Source organism: Carassius auratus, chromosome 50, assembly GCF_003368295.1.
Source record: "Carassius auratus strain Wakin chromosome 50, ASM336829v1, whole genome shotgun sequence".
Lineage (NCBI taxonomy): Eukaryota > Metazoa > Chordata > Actinopteri > Cypriniformes > Cyprinidae > Carassius > Carassius auratus.
This window is the reverse complement of record NC_039292.1, coordinates 7,373,143-7,394,532: the sequence shown is the minus strand read 5'-3', so window position 1 is coordinate 7,394,532 and position 21,390 is coordinate 7,373,143. Positions and strand designations below refer to the sequence as shown.

At 35.4% G+C, this 21,390-nt stretch overlaps 1 protein-coding gene and 1 long non-coding RNA gene across 4 annotated transcripts; both read right to left on the bottom strand.

The window, feature by feature from the left end:
- Positions 1-4,957: 4,957 nt before the first annotated feature.
- On the bottom strand, positions 4,958-8,919 carry LOC113066441 (galanin peptides). Of its 3 annotated transcripts, none has more exons than XM_026238330.1 (7): positions 8,771-8,919; positions 8,588-8,668; positions 7,830-7,884; positions 7,440-7,511; positions 6,106-6,198; positions 5,812-5,880; positions 4,958-5,551 (listed from the first exon to the last, which is right to left on the bottom strand). In XM_026238330.1, the coding sequence occupies exons 2-7, from the start codon at positions 8,666-8,668 to the stop codon at positions 5,490-5,492; spliced, it is 432 nt and encodes a 143-aa protein (XP_026094115.1). In that variant the 5' UTR covers positions 8,771-8,919; the 3' UTR covers positions 4,958-5,489. The 3 variants fall into 3 exon arrangements, with proteins under 3 accessions (XP_026094115.1, XP_026094114.1, XP_026094117.1); XM_026238329.1 differs by having other exon boundaries at positions 4,972-5,551; positions 5,812-5,883; positions 8,771-8,911; XM_026238332.1 differs by lacking the exon at positions 7,440-7,511 and having other exon boundaries at positions 4,977-5,551; positions 5,812-5,883; positions 8,771-8,900.
- An 891-nt stretch (positions 8,920-9,810) lies between these two features.
- On the bottom strand, positions 9,811-11,314 carry LOC113066440 (uncharacterized). The gene is made up of 3 exons (XR_003279164.1): positions 11,167-11,314; positions 10,461-10,594; positions 9,811-10,231 (listed from the first exon to the last, which is right to left on the bottom strand). It is a non-coding gene; the product is annotated as an uncharacterized LOC113066440 (long non-coding RNA).
- Between the last annotated feature and the right edge of the window lie 10,076 nt (positions 11,315-21,390).

The following is a 21,390-nucleotide window of genomic DNA, read 5'->3' as shown; positions in this document are numbered from 1 at the left end:
GATTATCATTAGCCTACCAGGCGATCGATTTGAGTTTTGGGGAGACCAGACAACACTCACGTTTTCCTTTTAAGTAAAGCATTGACTGTGGTCCCCAGTTCTTTGATAATGTGGTCTATTAAAAGACATGAACAGTACATGAGTAAAAGAAACAGCAAAAAAATATTTGTAATAAACAATTAAAGGAATTATATATATATATATATATATATATATATATATATAAAGGTACCTTCTGAATGCAATGACACTCCCTCATCAGTAAAAATATCACTGTGCACGTCCATAAAATCCACATTCTTGATATCTATGAAGAGAAAACAGATGAAAAATCATTTGGTGTTCTATGCTGATGTCTGCACAGAAAAATACGGATATGCATATTTACCATTTTTGTCGGATCAAGAATCGTTTTTGATCAGAAGAACTAAACCGATCTGAACGGTCCAGTTCTCTACTGCTCTATTTATGTCCTTCTTTAACAACAGGACCCAAGGTTCGATACAGCCCCCTGCGAGAGACATCACTTGCTTTGCACCTTGTCCTATAATGGGAACACGCTCTACATTAACCTGCACAAAAGCCTGACGTCAAGAGCATCGCCCATTATGAAATCAATACAGTGAGATTTACCCTACAGCTGTCTCTCTAAAATTCTACATCTCATGTTTTTCCGTAAGTGTCAAAACCTTGAAGCCAAAATGGCTTGAATCGAGTTGGCTGCATAAAAGGTGATGTAAAGTTAACACTTTTATTTAATAAGTAGGATTTGGTAGGTGTAAGATAAAAATATAAGAAATGGAACAATTTAAAAAAAGAGCAGGAAGTTGATTGATTTATATGTATCACGTACCATTTATATTTTAAATAAATAAATATATACTGACACAGAAAAAAAAAGTCATTAATGCATAAACACAGTGACTGCTCCATTACAGAGAAACATAATGCCATACTAAATTTAAAATGTATGAAATGAGAACAAGTTTCCAAACAGGATAAAACATTCCAGAACAAAAAAAAAACAAAAAACATGTTAACACTGTTCCTGTTCGAACAGTTAAGTAGCAAGGTTTTGTCAAAGATTTTGCTTTTCCTGACTATGAAAGATATAAATAAGACTGTCAACAAACTACAAATAAAAAAAAGTGGATAGAATAATTTAAATAAAATCATTCAAATATTTATTTAGATAATATATTTAAATATATAATGTTCAATTAAAATCCTGTAGATGTGAGGTGGTGGGAATGAACAAAAACAAACAATAAATAATAGTCAAATATATATAACTAAATATAAATAAAATGTGCTATTAAAGTCATGCGGATGTGAATTTTTAGCTCTTCACATTAAAGTAAATAAACACTTGTTGGTAACCAAAGCACATCTGGATCAATTGTAACACTGAGCATCTGTTCCCCAGCCACTCATTTAATTGCACGCTGGTGGATTTGAATTTTGATCGAACAATCTGCGTCAGGCACTGACCAAACTCCTCCAAAATCATTCTCTCAGCGTGAGCCGAAGTGTCCCCTTCCTTCTCAGCCTCTTTAGTCTGGACGAGGACACAGCCGCATGCGGCTTCCACTACATCAGGCGTGATGCACTCCAGAGGACTCCTATCAAAAGACACCCTCAGTGACCAACAGAAGAACAAAACCCTACTGCTCTCATTTACTACCATTTGAAAAAACAACCAACAAAGCACGACACAAGCAGTAGCCTGTAACCTCAGTCTCGTTGGGCTAGTTTACAGTGATGCTAACAATCTTGAAAGTGACACTGAAGTGAACCGTCTTGATTCACATATCTACTATATATATATATATATATATATATATATATATATATATATATATACAGTAAAAATGGTAATATTACAAAATATTATTACAGTTTCTGTTTTAATGTATTTATGTGATAGTTGTATTTTCAGCATCATTACTCCAGTCTTCAGTGTCACATGATCATTCAGAACTCATTCTAATACGCTGATTTTGAAGAGAAACATTACATTTCTTCTTATTATGTATGTTGAAAACAGTTGTGCTGCTTTTTATGATTTATGTTAATGGATGTGGAAAGGAAACCATGATACACTACCATTCAAATGTTTGGGGAAAGAAAGAAAGACTTGTATTCAAAAAGAAAGCATTAAACTGATCAAAAGGGACATTAAAGTCATTTATAATGTTACAAAAAAATCTTTCAAATAAATGTTGTTCAATGAACTTTCTATACAAAAAAAAAATCAAATCAGCATGTTTGATTGATTCCTGATGGACCATGTAACACTGAATATTGGAGTAATGACTGCTGAACATTAAGCATTACAGTCAACAAACATCTAATCTTTGACAAGACAAGCCTACAGTTCTTAGGTTTTTTATTTTAATTGTATTTTTAAGAAAGGAAATTAAAAAAAACATTTAAACAAAATGATTTGTTATTTTGCTGTTGTTTACATGATTACAGTATCACAGTCTCACGTGCACCAGGTCGGGCTGTAGCTGCTGGACACTGGCCTGTCCTGCTCAAAGCTCTTTGTCAAAGGGCTTTTCTCATCGTTTCGGCAGCCCACACACTTACAAGTGGACATGCACATGCTTTTGGTTTTGGCCTGTGGGGAATTAAAGCGTAAAGTGGCTTCTAATAAACGCACTACTGAAAATACATCACATCAGATCAGTTTACCCTTAACACTCGCAGTATTTCTTCAGGCAACCTGAACGCTTGCAGCTGCAGACTTTTGTGTGACATCCCTTCACATTCCTGTTTCCTGCAATTGACAATTTTAATCTGAAATGCCCCTGGATACTTGTCCAGACAGGCTTATAAAGAGCAATGAAAGTGTGGAATATAATAGAGTTATGAGTGGCATCTAGTAAAAGAGACCATTTAAGTTGGTTTATTTTAGTCATGTGGTTGATCTTTATAGCCTGGGATCTCCCTCAGTTATGTTCAGTATTATTGCAGCAGTTTTGCAGTTGTTGTAGACATCTCAAGAACAAGAACTGCCAAAAGAAATTGTTTGCTAAGAGCTGATTTTACATGGTCAGGACAAAGCAGTTATTTTTGTACAGAAGCATCAATCATCATGACATCATGATTTCATATAGAAAATTCTTTCGATTTGTGCACACTCACTGATGACATGCCATAATGAAAAGCCTCATGAGGTGGGTTGGGGGCCTAGCGCATGCTGATAATGGCTAGACTGAGCCAGTGAATATTCAGGATAGGACGCTAAGCTAAAGTGGGCCACTGGAGGCAATGGATCACATGACAGCAGATGAAGAATCCTGTAAGTGGTGTAGTCATCCTCCCTGAGGGATTCTTCCATCCTGAATGCATCCCATGACTGATGAGATTTGCCAGTATAGGACTTGCATGGGTGTGGTGTAAAGGAACAAGAGACCTCTCAGATTACTTTTTTTTTTTTTTTTTTTTTGGTCCTCCAGCTCATTCATTACTCCAGCTCTAGATGGCGCTTGTATCACACAGACATATTCAGCTAATCATTCATCCATCAAGATAATGGCAAATTTACTGACATTGTGATACATATAACTAAGTTTTTTTTTTTTTTTACCGTTTAAAATAACAAAGTTAACTTATCTGAGGCTGGATCGGTTTTTCGACACTGCAGATAAGTTACTGTAAAAAGCGCGAAAATCAGGACAGCAAAACCCGCGACTTGATTTTTCAAAGTAGGCTATATAGAAAAAAATATAAATAAATCGCAACCAGTGTATGTATTATTATTTAAGATTTAATATAATGTTGTATTTTAAATACCACCAAACCTCCACATAAATTAATCCTATTAATATTATTGAAGTGCAATTCTTATATATGTCCAATAGATGGAGAGAAAGGACAAATAAATGTGATTCTTATTGACGTTGACAAAATATAGTTTAATTTCCACATTAAACTCTATATATTACATGTCAAACTCTATATAATATATAAATGAAGAAGAAATTGGATTTATGTTATTGTTATCTACAGGATTCAAACATTTCTGGAAATCATTTTTGAATTATTATAGTATATATATATATATATATATATATATATATATATATATATATATATATATATATATATATTAATGTTTTAAATGAATACCTTTATATATTTTCGTTTTCAATTTTAGTAACTTTGTTATGTTCATTTTTGTTTTTTGCCATGTTGTGATGTCATTTTGAGCTTATTTAAGTTACTTTCCATGTAGTGCATTTCAATGACTTAAAACGATTTTAAAAATCCTTAATAAGTAATAGAAAGTTCTAGAGTGAATAAACAGTTTTCTAGCTATGCTCTTCTGTAAAAAAATGTCATTGGTTATTTTTTTTTAGATAAATAAGCCATTGGCATGTTTGATTTGGAGGCAAATCTGTTTAATGAACCAAATCAAATGGATTCACAAATCAGTCTTTATTATTTCAAATGTCAGCAGTGTGGATGCAGCAGCACAGGTGGAATCCATTGTGGATGCTGATTAATTACCATCCGCAGGCAACTATAAACAAACTTTCTTAATGGTATTTTATTTTCAGTATTTACATATTTAAATCAAAAGCTTATCTTTATCGAATACCCATCATCTCTTTCAGAAGGGCAGCAGCTGAAGGCAGTGACATGGGAATCCAGAGAGCTGCAGTGATCAATGTGTCGTCCATCCTGGGATCTGTGCAGCTCATCTGGGGCTCATCTGAGAGTTAAACATACAGGCCATCTAAGGTAAAACACCTGCTTAGTTGCTTTGTGGGAAAGATAATAGACTTCTACATACTTAACATTGATTTTTGCAATATGCAAGAGTGCCTTGAATATGGTTATGAGGTGTTTGGTGTTTGAAGATCTTGTGCGTCGCCCTTCACCCTGGTTGGGTGTGCACTGATATGGGCGGACCAGTGGTGAGTCTGAATGTGTTTTTCAATTGCCTTGATAAAAATGATTTAGTTTTAACCCATTTTCTTGCATTTGAAGGCTCCTTTAAGCCCGGAGGAGAGCATATCATCAGTTTTGTCTGTCATTTCTGGATTAACGGAGAAACATCATGGTGGATATGTGATCTGAGTGCCAGATGACCGCTGAGAAGCTAAGACCAGAAGAACAGCCGGCAGTATTAATTATTCATGTTTCAGTCTGCATGTACCAATCAAGAAGTAAAATAGTAGGTCTTCTGAGAATTGTTATGGGTGTGTTTATACTTTGCAAATATAAAAGTAATAGTCTGTCATGGTTACTGCCTTTTCTATGAATATAAAATAAAGATAATGAGACAGACAATAAGGTGAGTCGAATGCCATTTATGAGTTTTATTTTTTGAATCCATCTCCACCTGAGCCGTCAAATGATTCTGACAGATTAAAGTTACGTGGTAATATTGACAGTTTAGCGGTGAAGAATTTGAACGTTAATACAGCCTCTGAGAGCGCGGTGGAGGTCACGGTGTGTCATGGATTCGGTCAGAATTAGGATTGACTTATTTCCTCTGACGTGAGAGAAGAAGGCAGACTGTCCAGAGCTCCAATTTCTGCAGGGTGAAGTAAAAATATGAAGATTACAACAGTTCTCTTTCTTGCAGTCAAATTACTTTAGGTGAACAGTAGTTTTTTGGGTCTTATTCGACCAAAACCTACAGAGATGGTTTTTCAGGATTGCATGGAATATACATTACTAGTTCTTTATGTGCATGTATATATATTCTTTGTGTTTCTTTTTGAAGTCATATTCAAAACTCATATTTTGTAATGATATTACAATAAATAAATAAAAAATAACAACTGCACTTACCTTTTAATTTGAGATAAGAAAGAAAGTCTATGATAGTATGGACAACATCCTCATCTGATATCCTCAGAGCTGCTAAAAAGCAGAAACAGTCATTACAAGATTTTATAGAGTTATTTTTTTTTACTGATGAAGTCTTGCCACAACATCTGTGAAAGTACATTAACAATTAATGGATAATATAATCCACATCCCAGCCTTTATAGAGTCTAGTAAACAATATAGAATCATGATCTTAATTAACACAAATCCATTTTTTACACAGATGAGTTCCTACAGGCAGTGCATGTTTCTTACCTGTCTTGAAATCTTCCTCTATTGGCATTTCTCTCTTCCCTGACACTCCGTGCTTGTCACTAAGGCTAAGGCTCCTGTGGCTGTCTATGGCATCTGATCACAAAGCAAATAAATAATCACATTGATCATTTGAACAGCCCGCTGAGCACCACGCCATCAGACCCTGACGCCCCGGCTGATATTCATAGACCTGCCTGTGGCACACATATGTTCCTAATGCGACAAGCCATTATCCGACGCATGTCTTTTTTTTTTTTTTTTTTTTTTTTTCTGTTTTTTGGGACAGACTGAGTAGAGCAACCTACAGGTATTGAGTCATGGAACTGCTTTTTTTTTGTTGCAATATGAAGCACAAGCTCACACCCTTGCAGAAATAAAGAAGTGCACTTAATTGTATTAAATGTACACTTGTAGTGAACTTCAAAACTTAGAAGTATATTTTTTAATTTTGTACTTGCAGATAATCTAATATTACCTAAATTTCCTAACACACTTAAGCACACTTTTAATAACAATGCCAAGTTAAAAGTTGTACCTTTAAGTAATATATACTTACTAATTATTTTAATACATAAAAGTTTCAGTAAAGATTACATTAAATAGGCTATATGGGAATGCACAATAAATGCTAGTCAGTAAATTCAGCAATACACTATATAATTATGAAATTACTTGAGATGTACTTAAGTGGGTCAAAAAAGCACTCAAGTTCAATTAATATAAATTTAAACTATAATTGTAATAAATTCCATTTAATTGCTAAATATATGCAAGTAAGTGTCCGATAACATTACATTCAGTTTTCACTGAAGTATATTCTTTTAGTGTATGTTATTTCCATACTAAATTTAAAATTATTCTAAAGTGTACTCCTTTTCCACAAGGGCACTAAATAGCAGTTTAACTGCAAAAACGACAGCAGGAGCTCACAGCAAGTGGACAAGCAGAGACAGAGAGTAGAGCGAAAGATGGAGGATGTAAAAAGAGCAAAATCACCTTTAACAGACTATTTAATGCAATTAAGGAAAACAGCAAATATTGCTCATATATATTCAGAACTAAACCTGCTGCCATGATTTAATACATTTAGTTGAAGTCATATGGCAGTATTTAGAAAGTCCATGAAGAAGAATACTTCATGCTATTGCACACAGAAATGATTCCCTCAAACAATGCTTTTAAAGCTTGACTTGATCTTTCCAGTTTAGGTGAAAAGATCTGTCTTTGATTCATGCTGAATGGAAGCTTCACCAGCAACGGAAAACAGCACAAAGAGCGGAACGCCACAGAGCAATTCCTCCTCTGACTTCAATAACCTGCAGGTGCTATCTTACATTGACCAAGCAGATCCTCTCTCCCCCTTGCACTGGGAGAATCCTTAATCTGTATAAGGTGATCAATACGACCTGAAACACAGGGAGCTTATGTAACTGACCTACACAGGTGAGCTCAACATCAGTGTACCCCAACACATTTCATCAAAGACAGAGAACAGGCCTGCACAGACAGTACGGACACACTAAAGAGTACAAGGTTTAAAAAGACCTGTGAGCTCAACGCAAAAATACAGCAAAACAAATGAAGAAAGAATGTATGTGTCAGAACAGTTACATAAATCATACACAACTGTTTTTATAATAAACAGCTGCGGGGAAAGATAAAGAGTTGTATCATTGGAGAAGACAGAAAAAAAAAGTCTACAAAAGATGTAATGGGGTACTCACGTGGACCGAGGAGATACCCAGCACTGTTGAGGGTCCATCCTCTCTTCTCTTTTGCCTGTTTTATAGAATATGTAATATATATATATATATAAATATAAAAAGTTCAAGTTATAGCCTACAAGTTATGCATTGTAAAAAAAAATAAAAAAAAAATCCATTTACATTTGGAAATTCACTGTAAAAAAAATTCTGTACTGGTGCCCTTATATTTTACAGCTGATAACTATATTTTATTAAGTGATATGATGTTAATATCAACTTTAACAAAAAATGTTAATTTGACGGTTTATTAAATAACAATATTTGTTTTTACATTACTATTGTTATTTACATTTTACATTACCTTTATAAATGTTACGCAACATTTATGCTATTTTGCCGAAAACTCTGTAATATTATTTTTTAATGCCGTGTCCAGTTGTGACAACTTACCCCATAAAGCCCGAAACATGTCCAGTTATTGGGGCAAAAGTAAACGTGCATTCTTTTTTCTTACCCAATTAAATATTTATAGCAAATTTTTAAGTTATGTATATAAGCAGTAATTTCCTTTAAAAAAAAATCCCCGTGAGATTGTCAGAACACTTTACTCGGGTTAAAATTGTGACAACTAGCCCCGGTCTGTCCTATAACAAGATGTTAGACAGAACAGTTCCGCTATCTTTAAACTATCACTGTTTCAACTTTCCCGTAATTTAATTTGCGTTAAAACCCAGCCTACAGTATTATGTAATGAAATGAATCATTATGAATCTTACCGCGATCACCATTCCGAGTGTTTCCGTGAGAAACGCGCACACAATAAGAGACACACACACTCCACCGACACACCTGTTCATCTGAAAAAAAGAAAAGAAAAGAAAAACTCAGTGAAGCATTATGAAACAAACAGAACATGTATAAAGCGAAGAAAAACAGAAAGATGGAGAGTGGGAACTTACTCTGAGTATCAGTTGGGTCTTTGGAGAGTAAACACTGGTAGGCGGATATTCCTGCTGCTTCTTTCCTCCTGGTCCTCTGATGCTCCTGCGATCCGGAGCCTTTTATTGAAACGGAATGTCTCACCTCTGACGTGTTTACGTCAAAAGGTGACATCGTCAGGCTCTTCATCAATGACATCAGAGCAAATTAGCAACGATCGGCTCTGTTTATGTTCATGGATCAGATGATAACCGCCTTATGGATTTTTGTAGCCATCAAAATGTACCTTCCATTCCAAAGATCACCTGGATGACGGATTATGGTATTTTGGATTTTACATTTTCCAGTTTCGCATTCCCAGCTCAGCATAAGCGCACACATTTTACAGTAACAGAAATATTATTTTGCTTAAAATATTTTTGAAATGTAACATGCATGCTTCTAAAAGATTAAAGAAATAATGTTACTGTTTTTCAAAAATTGTAGTCATTTTTAATGTAAAACAATGTGTGAGAAATATTTTTTTTTATTAAAGTCTACTCTGAAAAATAAGGTTTTAGAAATGCAGTCTTTGTTTTCATGCACTTGATTCATATGTGTGTGTATATATATATATATATATATATATATATATATATATATATATACATACATATATATATATATATATATATATATACTGTATATAAATATATATAAAGCACATAACAGTTTAAAATTATAGGTAAAAATATGTATTTTACTTTTATATCATAATAACAAACACATCTTTGTGTCTGCAGGCTACTCCTTCTGAAATGACATGATAACATGAACAAACCGCACCTTTTCACACAAAAAAAGTCCTCACTTTTTTTCATTTTCTTATAATTATGCCTTTAACTAGAGCTGCAGAGATGAATGTGTATTATTGATATTTGCAATGACCTTTGCACCTGCTCAAGTCACCCTTTACGAGAGTTTCCGGCATTTATCCATGTTTATTGACATTTTAACACACGCAAATACTTAAACATATAGAAACAATACATAGAAAAAACAAAAATCACAAAACGACACTTTTTGATAAGCTTTATTGAGTGCTGAAGGTAATGTGGGTTCAAATGGGTGGGTTGTACATTCCACTAAAGCGCAGTTTTACAAAGCTATGCATGCATTTGTTAAAACTCAGTGCCGTTACGATTCTTTCCCACTCCAGATAAACATATTGGCTGGCAATCATGAAAATAACAATAATTCCCAAAATAATGAAGAAGATGAGTAGTATTTTGATGGCTCTTCTCAAAAGGCTTTGTTCCTTCTGATGGAAAGGTCTCTCGGATTCCTCATTGTCTACTTCCATGCGTTGAGTCTGTAAGATGGTGTCGTCCATCTGCTTCTCGGTTTCTGGAGAGCTGCGTTCCTGAGTGTCTGTGTGACATCTCATCTGATGATGTTCCACACCGACTGGATGGATGATGGAGGCAGCTGGCGATGAAGCTCTTGATGAAATGGAACAGAGTGCATACAATTAATAATCTTTCTTTTTAAAGAAATCAGTTAATACAACTGTGTATGGTGTCTTTTCATTAGAGAGAGAGAGGGAAATTTCAGGCATTTCAGATGAATACAAAATGAGATTCCATTACAAAATTATACAATATACTCTGCATTAGATCAATACATAGCCTAACTAATTAACCTGCACAAGAGAAAGAAGCCTAACGTTACCTGTTGTTTCCATCTGTCCCGTGCACATTAATGAGTAATCTGAAAACTGCTCGGGACCTGCAGTGACCAGGACAGCAGGATTTCTCTAACTTCACTAGCTTTACTGCGTTCATGGCGATAGGTGTCTCTTTGACCTACGAGAAAACATTTCAATATCATTCCGTGTGTTAATCATTCAGTAGGTTATTAGTTTCCATCATGGTGCGAGTTATTAAATTAATTTTAGGGACTTGGACTTCAACTATTATTTAAAAAAAGGATAAGCCTACTTAATCGTCTTTCTAAATGCATAGTCACTTTGGGCCAGTTACAGCTAGATAAGTACACGTCAGATAACGAAAAGCATTTGTCATTTTTGAGATGTGTTAATATATTATGGTGGAGCATAATCACGGTAACGTTAGCCTAATTTGACTTGTCATGATTAATCGACGTCACGTAACGTTACAGATCAAAATAAAGGCGTTTATCTGATCTGGCGAACACCAAAACAAAAATACACGCAACCGTTCGTCGTTACTGAACCTTTTGAACGCTGTTAAACATATAACGTTAGGCTAACATACATACTTTTATGGAGAAACCCTGATTTCAGCTAACGTTACTTCGGACTTTCACTCAAATTCAAACTTATACAGTCAAAGAAGAGGAATGAAAGTAACCGAATCAGTCTTAGTTATTGGAATTAATCAAACCCAGTAACTACCTTAAGTCGTTTCTCAGTAGCTGTTCTGTGTAACTGTTATGGAACGAAAAAAACAATTCCTCAATTTGAAAAACTTAAATCGTCGGCCGGGTGTTGCTATGGTTACCAGCTCACGCGAGCACGACGTTCTCACGTGCGTCTGTCTGCCTCAACAGAACGTGAACTTTAATTTGTAATACTTTTTTTGGAGGGGTAATCATCTTTTCAGGAACTCCTTCGTCAAACATTTGAACTATATTTTAATTTATTACAAGGTTGTAGGTATGTACACAGATGTGAGAATTGTAAATACAGTTAGAAAATAACATTTGTTGTTGTATTTATCATATTTTATTATATTTATTTTTTTATTTTGATGCGATTTTGTAAAGCCATAATTGTATTATAATACTGGCCTAATATTCTGGGATGTTTGCTTTTTGCACGGGTGTAAAATACTTTACTTATTACTGTACTTAATATTATTTTGGGGGGTATTTGTACTTTCTTCATATAAAATGTAAACTGATTACTTGTACTTTTACTTGATTACATTTCTGAAGACAAAAACAGTACTTTTTACTCCTTACAATTGTATTCAACTTAAGAAGTACTCAATGTTTTTTTAGCATTTTTATTTTATCACATGCACATTAAATATGGTAAACAGAAACTTAAAAGTGCTTGTGATGTGCAAGAACCAGTGAGGTTTGTTTTCATGCATCAAGCAGACACATTATAGCTTCAGTTATAACTTTAACCAAGTAAATATCTGGCATCAAAAGTTTGCTATCAGATCTGAGGAAGCATTTCGAGGAAGCAAAGTTGCTTTTTCCCCCTCAAAAAAAAATGAATTAAAAAAAAATGTGTCCATTTTGATATATTTGTTAACTGTAGTATACTGGCTGAATGCACAAAATGGCAAATACTATCAGTGACGAGAATTTAAATACAATTAATGTATTGATATGGATGACAACTTTTTAAAATGAAATGTTACAACTTTCCAAAACGTGTTTAAATGAGCATTGTATGTTAAATTAATTTTAAATCATGTTTAGTGATGTTCTCACCAGGGAGTGGACTTTTTACACCCCACAGGCTATTTGCAACAGTTACTATGGCCCATTTTACCTGATATCACCCCTATTTTTCAATGTGATTTTTGGTGAATTGTATATAAAGAATAATAAAAAAAAACTATGGTAAGTGTGATCCTCAAATACTACTGTATCAATTATGATATTAACGTATGGAACCCCAAAAAAAAAACAACAAAAAAACATATTGTCCCCGTTTTTAAATTCGTAGCTAATGACAAGTGAAATTTCAGTTATATTTTGACCACTGAACTAGGAAATGTCCCCGGTTTAAGAATTTAAGAAATCTGGTCACCTTAATTCAGAAAGCAACTCTTTCTAAATGAACCTACCTGAGTGGTTAGCTCAGGCCTTTAGTGTGAGCAGCGTATCAATTTCAGACATTTTTTCCCTTTCTGAAAAAAATAAAAACCAAAAGTAGCTGGGTTTAGCTGGTCAAGATGGTCTCCCAGCCTGACAAGTTAAAGAAGTGTTTTTTTGTTGTTGATTTTTCTTTGGGTTTCCATTTATTCACCAAGAACTGAGTGCTTACTTTTTATGGGTGTCCTAAATAAGAGTGTTAGCATTTTACAGCCATTATTACAATCATGTGTCTCTTTGTTCTTCAGGTCTATAATATGATCATATCAAAGAAAGCCCTTATTATGACGCATGTTGTCCAGAAGACCACAGTCTGCAGTGGACTTTTTCTTTTCTGAAGAACACTCTTTCAAAGCATCTTTTCAAATCATTTCAGATTACAATGAACATCAGTCTTTTATTCATGCTTAGCCGTTTCAAATGAGCGAAACCAAACAATTTCACTATCCTTGCCACATATTTGTTCTTTTATGTGTGTTTAGATGAGTCTCTAGGGAGACCAACCTGTGGCGGGTACCATAAAGCTTTTTCATTTTAGTTAAATAAGTTTATTTTAGAGTCTATTAACCGGCAGAGCATTTCCTCCTTTTGCATCATTTAACATTATTGTCACCTTTGATGGATATCGCAGTTCCACACAGCTTTCCGTTTCTCACCTCTACTGAGCATATATGCTTGCCGCATTTCCGATGGCACTAAAGATACGCTCTGCCTGCCTGTCACTCTTATTGTAAAATTTAATTCACGATGTATTTTCCATACAAGATGTGAATTTGTTGTGGAACATGTATGGAGAAATTTAGCATTACGTCACTTGCTCACCAACTGATCCTCTGTAGTGAATGGGTGCCGTCAGAATGAGAGTCCAAACAGCTGATAAAAACAGCACAATAATCCACAAGTAATCCAGTCCATCGGTTAACATCATGTGAAGTGAAAAACTTTGCTTCTGGCCAAAATATGAGTCCTCTATTCATAATTATAATAACAATAATAAAACACTTTTATGTGGTTATGCTGCTCTTGCCCTTTAGCACACAGATAAATATATTCGAGACATTTATTTGTACCAAATTAGTCTGGCTCCAGTTTGATTAGATTGGCTTGATTAGGTTATAGGTCTACTGTACACAGAGAGAGAAAAAAAAAAAACACTTTTATGAATTGTAACATAATCAGCTGTATAATTTCATTAGCAGTGAGATATGACAATTTAAGTAAAGTATCTTTGTGTAAACTGCAGCACTTTATTCAATATGATAACAAACAATATAGACTTTTGACTTTCTTGCTCTCAGATCATCTGTAGTCTTCCTTTTGACTGTTTTGGAAGTATGGTTAGGGTTATGGATCTAGAAGTATGATTCAAAACCCTGTGTCATTGTTTACTTGAGCATCCTGACCAGCCTGACCAAAGCAACACTGGCTCAACCAGTAGGCGGGACTACCAGCATTTCTGACCAATAGCACGTATTAAAATCATACATTTTAGCTCAGAAACTGCAATTATTGTAAATTCATTTACACACTGCTTATTTTTACTTTAAGACATTCAATATTGTTTTATGTTATTTTATTAATTCTATACGTTGTTACACAATTATATTAATTTATCTATTTAGATAGATAGATAGATAGATAGATAGATAGATAGATAGATAATAGATAGATAGATAGATGTTTTTAATGATTTTCTAAATCTATTTTTTTCATATTTTAAACGTAAATATATATTTTTGTATTTTATATTTAAATATTTTTTTTATTTTAGGATTTTGTTGGTTAGATATATATTATTGTTACTTTTGGTTTAATTTCATTGTCATATGATGTCATGTATGAGATGTTTTTAGGATGATTTAATTATCTTTTCATTTAAATATTTTTATTTTATAGTTTTTTTGTTACTTTACTGTATTTATTTTCATTTTTAATGAAGATTGGTATAATTACGTCTTTTCCCATATTCTCTCAGCAGAGAGAAAAAAAATCATGTTTAAAGTATTATGAAACGTATTAATTTTTTTTATCCCAAAATTTAAAATCACCAATGAAGCGCTTAAAAGTTGAATGCAAATTTTGTATCAAGAATTTCTTCTATCGACAGCTCAGGCATCAAATTTCGGTGATACTTTGATGTCGATAAAAAGGGACTTTTTTGGACATGCATGGCCATACACTTTCTTCTGTTAGGAGACTTGATGATGAGCAGAAAATCTCCAGCATGTCAGGTCACTCTAGCACACGGAGTCAGAGCTCTTCTCACACACTCCTGCAGTAACAAGCTAAAGCCTGCTGACTTTTAGTGCTTTTAGAGCAATCTCCACCGACACTGCCATCAAAGGAAATGGGACACATCACAAAATATAAATGATTAGGTCTGTTATAAGGCAGGATGAGGCTTAAGATCAGGAGGGCTGGGTGAATGTATCATCCCATTGTCAGAGGAGAAAAACAGCACAGGAACACAGGTGACGTCTGTAAGAACACGGTGGGAGACGTTACCTCAAAGCTCCATTTCACTCAGCTTCCCAGAACTGTGCATCTTTTCAGCAGCTACATAACACCGTATTAGCATTTCAATGGTAGATTGGTGACAATCCTTGTGTGGATGCTATTTGAATAATGGAGTGGGATTAGAGATTTGATATATGTATTGAAAAACTGGATTTCACCTCAGTGGATGCTCATGGTTTCTTGTGTGAAGAAGCAGGCAGATGTGACTTTAAGGATACCCGAGGGGAACTCAGACAAAATTTCTGGCACATAGCAGGTTTCCTTCAGATCTAGTAAAAAGTTATGGTATAAAATGACAAAAAAAAAAACTGTTGAAGTTTCACAAACAGTAAAAAAAAATGAGTGTAATTTTTCACTGTATTAGAATATCAGAAAATATTAGAAAAAACGCTACTGGAAAACACTGTAACAGTTAACATTAAGTTCCTGTACTACATACAGGGAAAACTGTAAAAGATCTAAACAGAAATGTAATGCAACTTTACAGTAAAATGCTGTTAAATCATAATGAGTTTATTTCTTTATGTTATGAATTGTAATGTTTTCTGTAAAAATACAAAATTCTGAAACATGCAAAATGCAGAATAACATACTAAATAAACACACTACATAATGAAAGTAGGTAGAAAAAAAATCAAATGCTATAGGATCAGATAGAAGATTGTGAGTGTAATTTGATCTTATTAGTCAGAAATAAACCATATATGGCCGAGGGAAGTAGCGTATGTGAACTTTCAAATGTTGTCATTGAATCAGGACATGACAAACAGACTGTGGTCAACCTCTTGTTCTGGACTTTAATGAAAGCTTTATTGTGTTTTGTCAGACAGTAACTCTGAGCGAATACCCAAAGTGTGTCTGCCTCCTGTCAACATCGACATAACAGTCTTTACCAATGTAGCTGAATGAATTAATTAGGTTTCAAAGGCTAAGGCTCAAAGTTTCATTTCTAATGGACACAGTAACAAAAATCCAAACATAAACACAAATAATAATAATACATTAATTGTTTATTTATCGTATAAATACTGCATATTTATTATATTCAAATGGTCATTTGAAATTTGAGGGAAATAAAATATTGAATAATTTATATAAAATTATATATATATACTTTATGTAACTACTTCTAGCCATCTACTGTACTCACTCCTTTTTCTTACAAAATAATGAGTGTGTCTAATTTGGCAAAGAATTGAGTGTAAATGTCTCAAAGGTAATTATCTCCACTCCACACACTGAACCCTGATAGAAGACATTATTAGCAAAAACCATTGACATGTGCAAATTACACTTGATTCATCAGTTATTTACTATCTTGGTAATAAAAGAGCATAACATTAGCAATTTCAAAACATTATAGTGTCACACTGCAATTATGGGTTATTTGGAAAGATAGGGGATAATAGCTGACACACTCTCGAACACGTTTATCTCAGCCTGTGATGTGCTTGTTCAACATACGCTGAGCCTCATAAACTTCTGTGGCAGCAATGCCTTGCTGATTTATGACATACTATTGTTCCTGCGATGCTTTCAAGATGTCCCTTTATTTTATAGCTTTGTTTTTTTTTTTTTACGTCACTCACTGATACAATAATGTTTTTTTCCCTTTCACAGACAGTAAGTGGCTGTTTCTTTTGGCTCTGCTGACTTTCAGAAATTAAACTACCGTAAAACACACTATCACTAGTTTATTTCATTTATCTGCTGGCAATGTCCAACGTGCATGCATGCATAACAAAAAAGTTGTTTTTTTTTTTGTTTTTTTTTTTTTAAAGCAATAATTTGCATTATACATTAAATGACTAATCATTCTCCAATGGAAATTATTATTATTTTTCTTGGAACAAAAAGGATAACTTCTTAGCTTTTTACCGGCACTTAATAAAAAATAAAAACAAATTGCCAAAATTAATATGAATACATATACATTATTCTCACACAATAAATGTTGAAATAATTTTTTTTTTAATATTATCATAGTATTATAAATTTAATCAATACAATTTTAGTTAACATCAAATATTAATGTAATTAATATTGTAATTACAGCATTGCTTTATACATTTAAAAATATTTTAATTGCACTTTTTTTATATTCTAGGATTGAAAACCCTGGGACAAAGGTATACGTTAACATTGTCCAAAATAATTGGTGATGGCATAATAAAGTTTACAAGCCATGCATATAACAGACAAACAGACAGATGTAAAATACATAAATAAATGAACCCCATAAAAGTTGTGAAGAAACATCTAAACTGATTCAGGCATTTTGTGAATCCAGACACACACACAAACACAAACACACACATACACACACACGCACACACACATCAAAGATCTCTTCACTCTCCCTCAGCACTGAGCTGATGACAGACAGCTGAAAGCAAATAAAATTATCTTCAGTGATCAGCTCTGCGTCTCTGTATAAAACCCTTTCATATTTGTGCTCTACAGGAGCAGGAAAATCTGTATAAAAATAATAATAAAACATTCTTTCTGATGGTGTTTGACGCATGATGCATAACAATACAGTTGCGCTTCAATGAGAGAAAAAGTCAGACATATTTCTGTGTAATAAGTGTCTGCCGAGAAAGCATCTGCTTTAAAGCATAAATGTCAACATTTTGCTATAGGCTCATTGAACATAATAACTCAACAAACCTTGTAAAAGTGAATACTGCATGTGATCATCTTATTTTTAGCAATATTTTCATAATTCTTGCAATGCAGACATTACAATAAAAAAAGCAGGTCATGATCCATTTAAAGATGGTCAGATCAGTAGTTTGTGTTTTTGGAAGACGTCTCTTATGCTTTTAACCAAACGTTTTTGTCCAGTTTATCTCAAATCAGATCTGGTGGCCGTAGCCAGGGTTTGACAATGAGGTCTGGGGTGGGGAATTGTGCTATAATAACCCCACATCCAGCTCATTATAAGACACTAACACTTTAAAAGATACAAGCAAGATGATGTTGGTGAAGTATTTATTTATTTTTATTTATTTATTTGCCTTCTGTAACTACTTGTTATAAAGATCTCTGTAGTGTCATATTGCTATTGTTTTGATAGCGTTGATTAAATTTCAGACAGATAGTATTTTTTAAATTTATTTTTCTTTTGCATTTACCTTCTGGCGAATGCAGTGTTGCCATATTAAAAAAAATAAAAAATAAAAAAATAATATAAATAAACCGAAATGAACCGCACTCACTCTGGAGCCTCGTTCTAGGGCTGTTCGATTCCACAATTTTTGGAATCGATTCCAATTCCAATTCCTGGTCCTTGAATTGATGGGAATGGATTCCAAGACTCGATTCCTCACTGTTGTTTTCGATTATTTTCCAATTGTTGTTTTTGTAGATTGAAGGAACCTAATCTCACAATGATGACTGCAGGATAGGTCGTAGAATGTATCCTTCCTATAATATGAGACTTTGTTTGTAAAAAAAAAAAAAAAAGATATATATATATATATACACACAATTGAAAATAATCTTTTATTTCACAAATGCTGTAATTCTTGCAAACTGTCTAAACTTGATTATATACACAGACACTCATATGAGGACCTTTATACAGCAGATGAGTCATTTAGGGAACAATTTAATTTTTGACCTCACAGCTCCTCTACTAGCGCTATTGGCTTATGTTGCCTCAAGTAATGATGAGCTGATGAGACCGAGAGCAAAACTGAACAACTACTGACAACACTACTATGGCCGTTCATGTCGAGTACGACAAACTGCTTCCCGTTTCTCTCTTCCAGAAATGATTTGTAGGCCTCCTGAGAAACCCTGCGGACGTTCTTAATTGCTGCATGCCAGTTGGTTCTGTCATTTGCAAGTGCCTCCCAGTTGTCCAAGTTGATGGAGAAGGCCTGAAGAACCCTCTTAATGACGCCTTTAAAACGTAGATGGGGGCAACTATGTTTGCCGGGGGCGTTTGCCAGCTTGCCATATAGCAAGATTTTTGGGAGGTGGGTGTCATTCATTCGATAAATATTCATGAAGGATAGTGTACAGGTCACTGGAACCAGTTCTCTCAAGTATGACAGAGTTTGGCACATGGTCCTTCCAGCATAGACCCAGTATGGAGCGAAGGCAGCAAAAATGGAAGACGTTGAGGCGATGCCTCCTGTATGTTGTCCATGTCTCGCTAGCATATATTAAGGTGCTAAGTACACATGCACAGACTTTGAGGAGCAATAAGAGGTACTTGTTGTGCCAGACACGCTTGCTCCATTTTCCAAAGATTGCTGCCCTCCCAATGCGCAAGTCAAGCTCTGCATCAAGGTTACTGTTGTTTGATACTGTGGAACCCAGATGGGTGAGTTTGTCTACCACAGATAGACATATGTTCTTAATGTATACTGTAGGGTTCAAGGTTGCAGGTTGGACAAGGAAAACTGTCTTTTTAAGAATAATCTGCAAACCAAACTCTAGACATGCAGAGGCAAAAGATGAGCAGAGTACTTATAGATCTGCCTCCTAGTGGGCAACAAAGGCAGCATCATTAGCATAAAGCAGCCCACTTACCGGAACATGGCACACGTTACTCTTTGCCCGCAGCCTGGCGAGATTGAACAGTTTTCCTGAGCTGTGGGTGTGTAGAAGAATACCTGAGTCATCAGGGAGGGCAAGGCGTAGTAAGGCAGAGAAGAAAATTCCAAAGAGGGTAGGAGCAAGGACACATCCCTGTTTTACCCCACACCTTATCTGGAACTCTTCAGAGCAAGTGCCTTCAGACTGTACGGTTGCCTTCATGCCCTCATGAAACTCAGTAACCACCTACTTTAGTAACTTACGAGGGCAGCCAAGTCTTTGTAGGATGAGGAAAAGTCCAGATCGACTAATGTAGTCAAAGGCCTTGGTCAAGTCAACAGTGTATTTATGCTGTTCAATACACTTTTCATGTAGTTGACGAACACAGAACACTATGACTGCTATGGAGCAGCCAGCACGAAATCCACACTGGCTTTCAGGGAGGATATGGTAAGCTCAGCAAGACTGAGCGGAGATATTCCTCTGAAGTTGTTACAGTCTGCACGCTTCCCCTTGTTCTTGTAAATGGTGATGATGTTGGCATCTCTAAGGACATCTGGGAGATGTCCACTGTTCCAGCACATCACAACCAGATGATGTAGGACAGAGGCAAGAACATCATTACCTCCCTTGCAAGCTCAGGGGGGAGGCCATCAGCTCCGGGAGACTTGTTATTTTTTAGTGCTTTAATTGCAGATTTGACTTCCTCAATGGTAATATCTGCATCCAGATCAGACATAGGGGGGAGTTCAGGAACAGCAACAGTTATTGCCAATGTGCCGGCTGTGACAGGCTGAGCATAGAGAAGGCTGTAATGCTCTGCCCATCTCGCCAAATGAGATTCTAAATCAGTCAGAAGTTCACCTGATAGGTAAGGAGTGGAGAGGATTTTTTAGGGACTGGGCCCAAGGCTTCTTTCAAACCTTCAAAGACTCCTTGGATGTTTCCAATGGATGCACTTGACTCAATACGGTCACACAGTGTGCTCCAGTAAGCCTGCATGGCTATGTGAGTGACCCGTTGCACATTGCAGCATGCCTGCCTCAATGATGCCTTATTTGAGTGATTGTTATGCTGCAGGTAGGACAGTCTAGGTGAACGCTTAAGAGTCAATTGCAGGTAGGAGCAGGCTGGCATGGGTTTTGAACCAGTCAGGCTGGGATCTGGATCGCTTTCCAAAAATGGAGAATGCTGCCTTTGTGGAAACAGAGTGGAAGTGCTGCCAGGCAGCTGAGATGTCTGCATGAGGAGGTGATGAGTCAAAGCTAGAAGCAAGTAGTTCCTGGAAAGCATGCTGCGACGCAGGAGCATGGGTTGCAGAAACATCTAGACGAAGAGTAGGCTTGGGCCTGGCGTAATGAAACTTACTTGGGACCATCCTTAGTCTGCAACGTAGAAGGGCATGATCAGTGTCACAATCTGCTGAGTGCAGTGATCGGCAGTGTGTTACTTCCTTCAAATGCTTACGCTTCACCAGTACATGGTCGAGTTGGTGCCAGCGCTTAGAACGTGGATGAAGCCTGGTGACCTTGGAGAAGCTTGAGCCCTGAAAGAATGAAGAGGGAACACAAAGTCTGTGGCTGCTACAAAGTTCCAGTAAGCGCTGACCATTATCATGTTGCCATATCCATAGTTTCCCCAGAATGTCAGGCCATGCACTAGAGTTAGCACCAACTTGGGCATTAAAGTCACCAAGGATCATCAAACGTTCAGGCGA

Excerpts from the sequence above, each read along its gene's own strand:
- LOC113066441 (XM_026238329.1), bottom strand. The coding sequence starts at position 8,668 with ATGAACAGGTGTGTCGGTGGAGTGTGTGTGTCTCTTATTGTGTGCGCG. Across the intron at positions 6,199-7,439 it reads AGAGGATCTGCTTGGTCAAT|ATGCCATAGACAGCCACAGG; the intron begins GTAAGATAGCAC and ends CTTTGTGATCAG. Across the intron at positions 5,552-5,811 it reads TTCTTATCTCAAATTAAAAG|AAATTGGAGCTCTGGACAGT; the intron begins GTAAGTGCAGTT and ends TTCACCCTGCAG.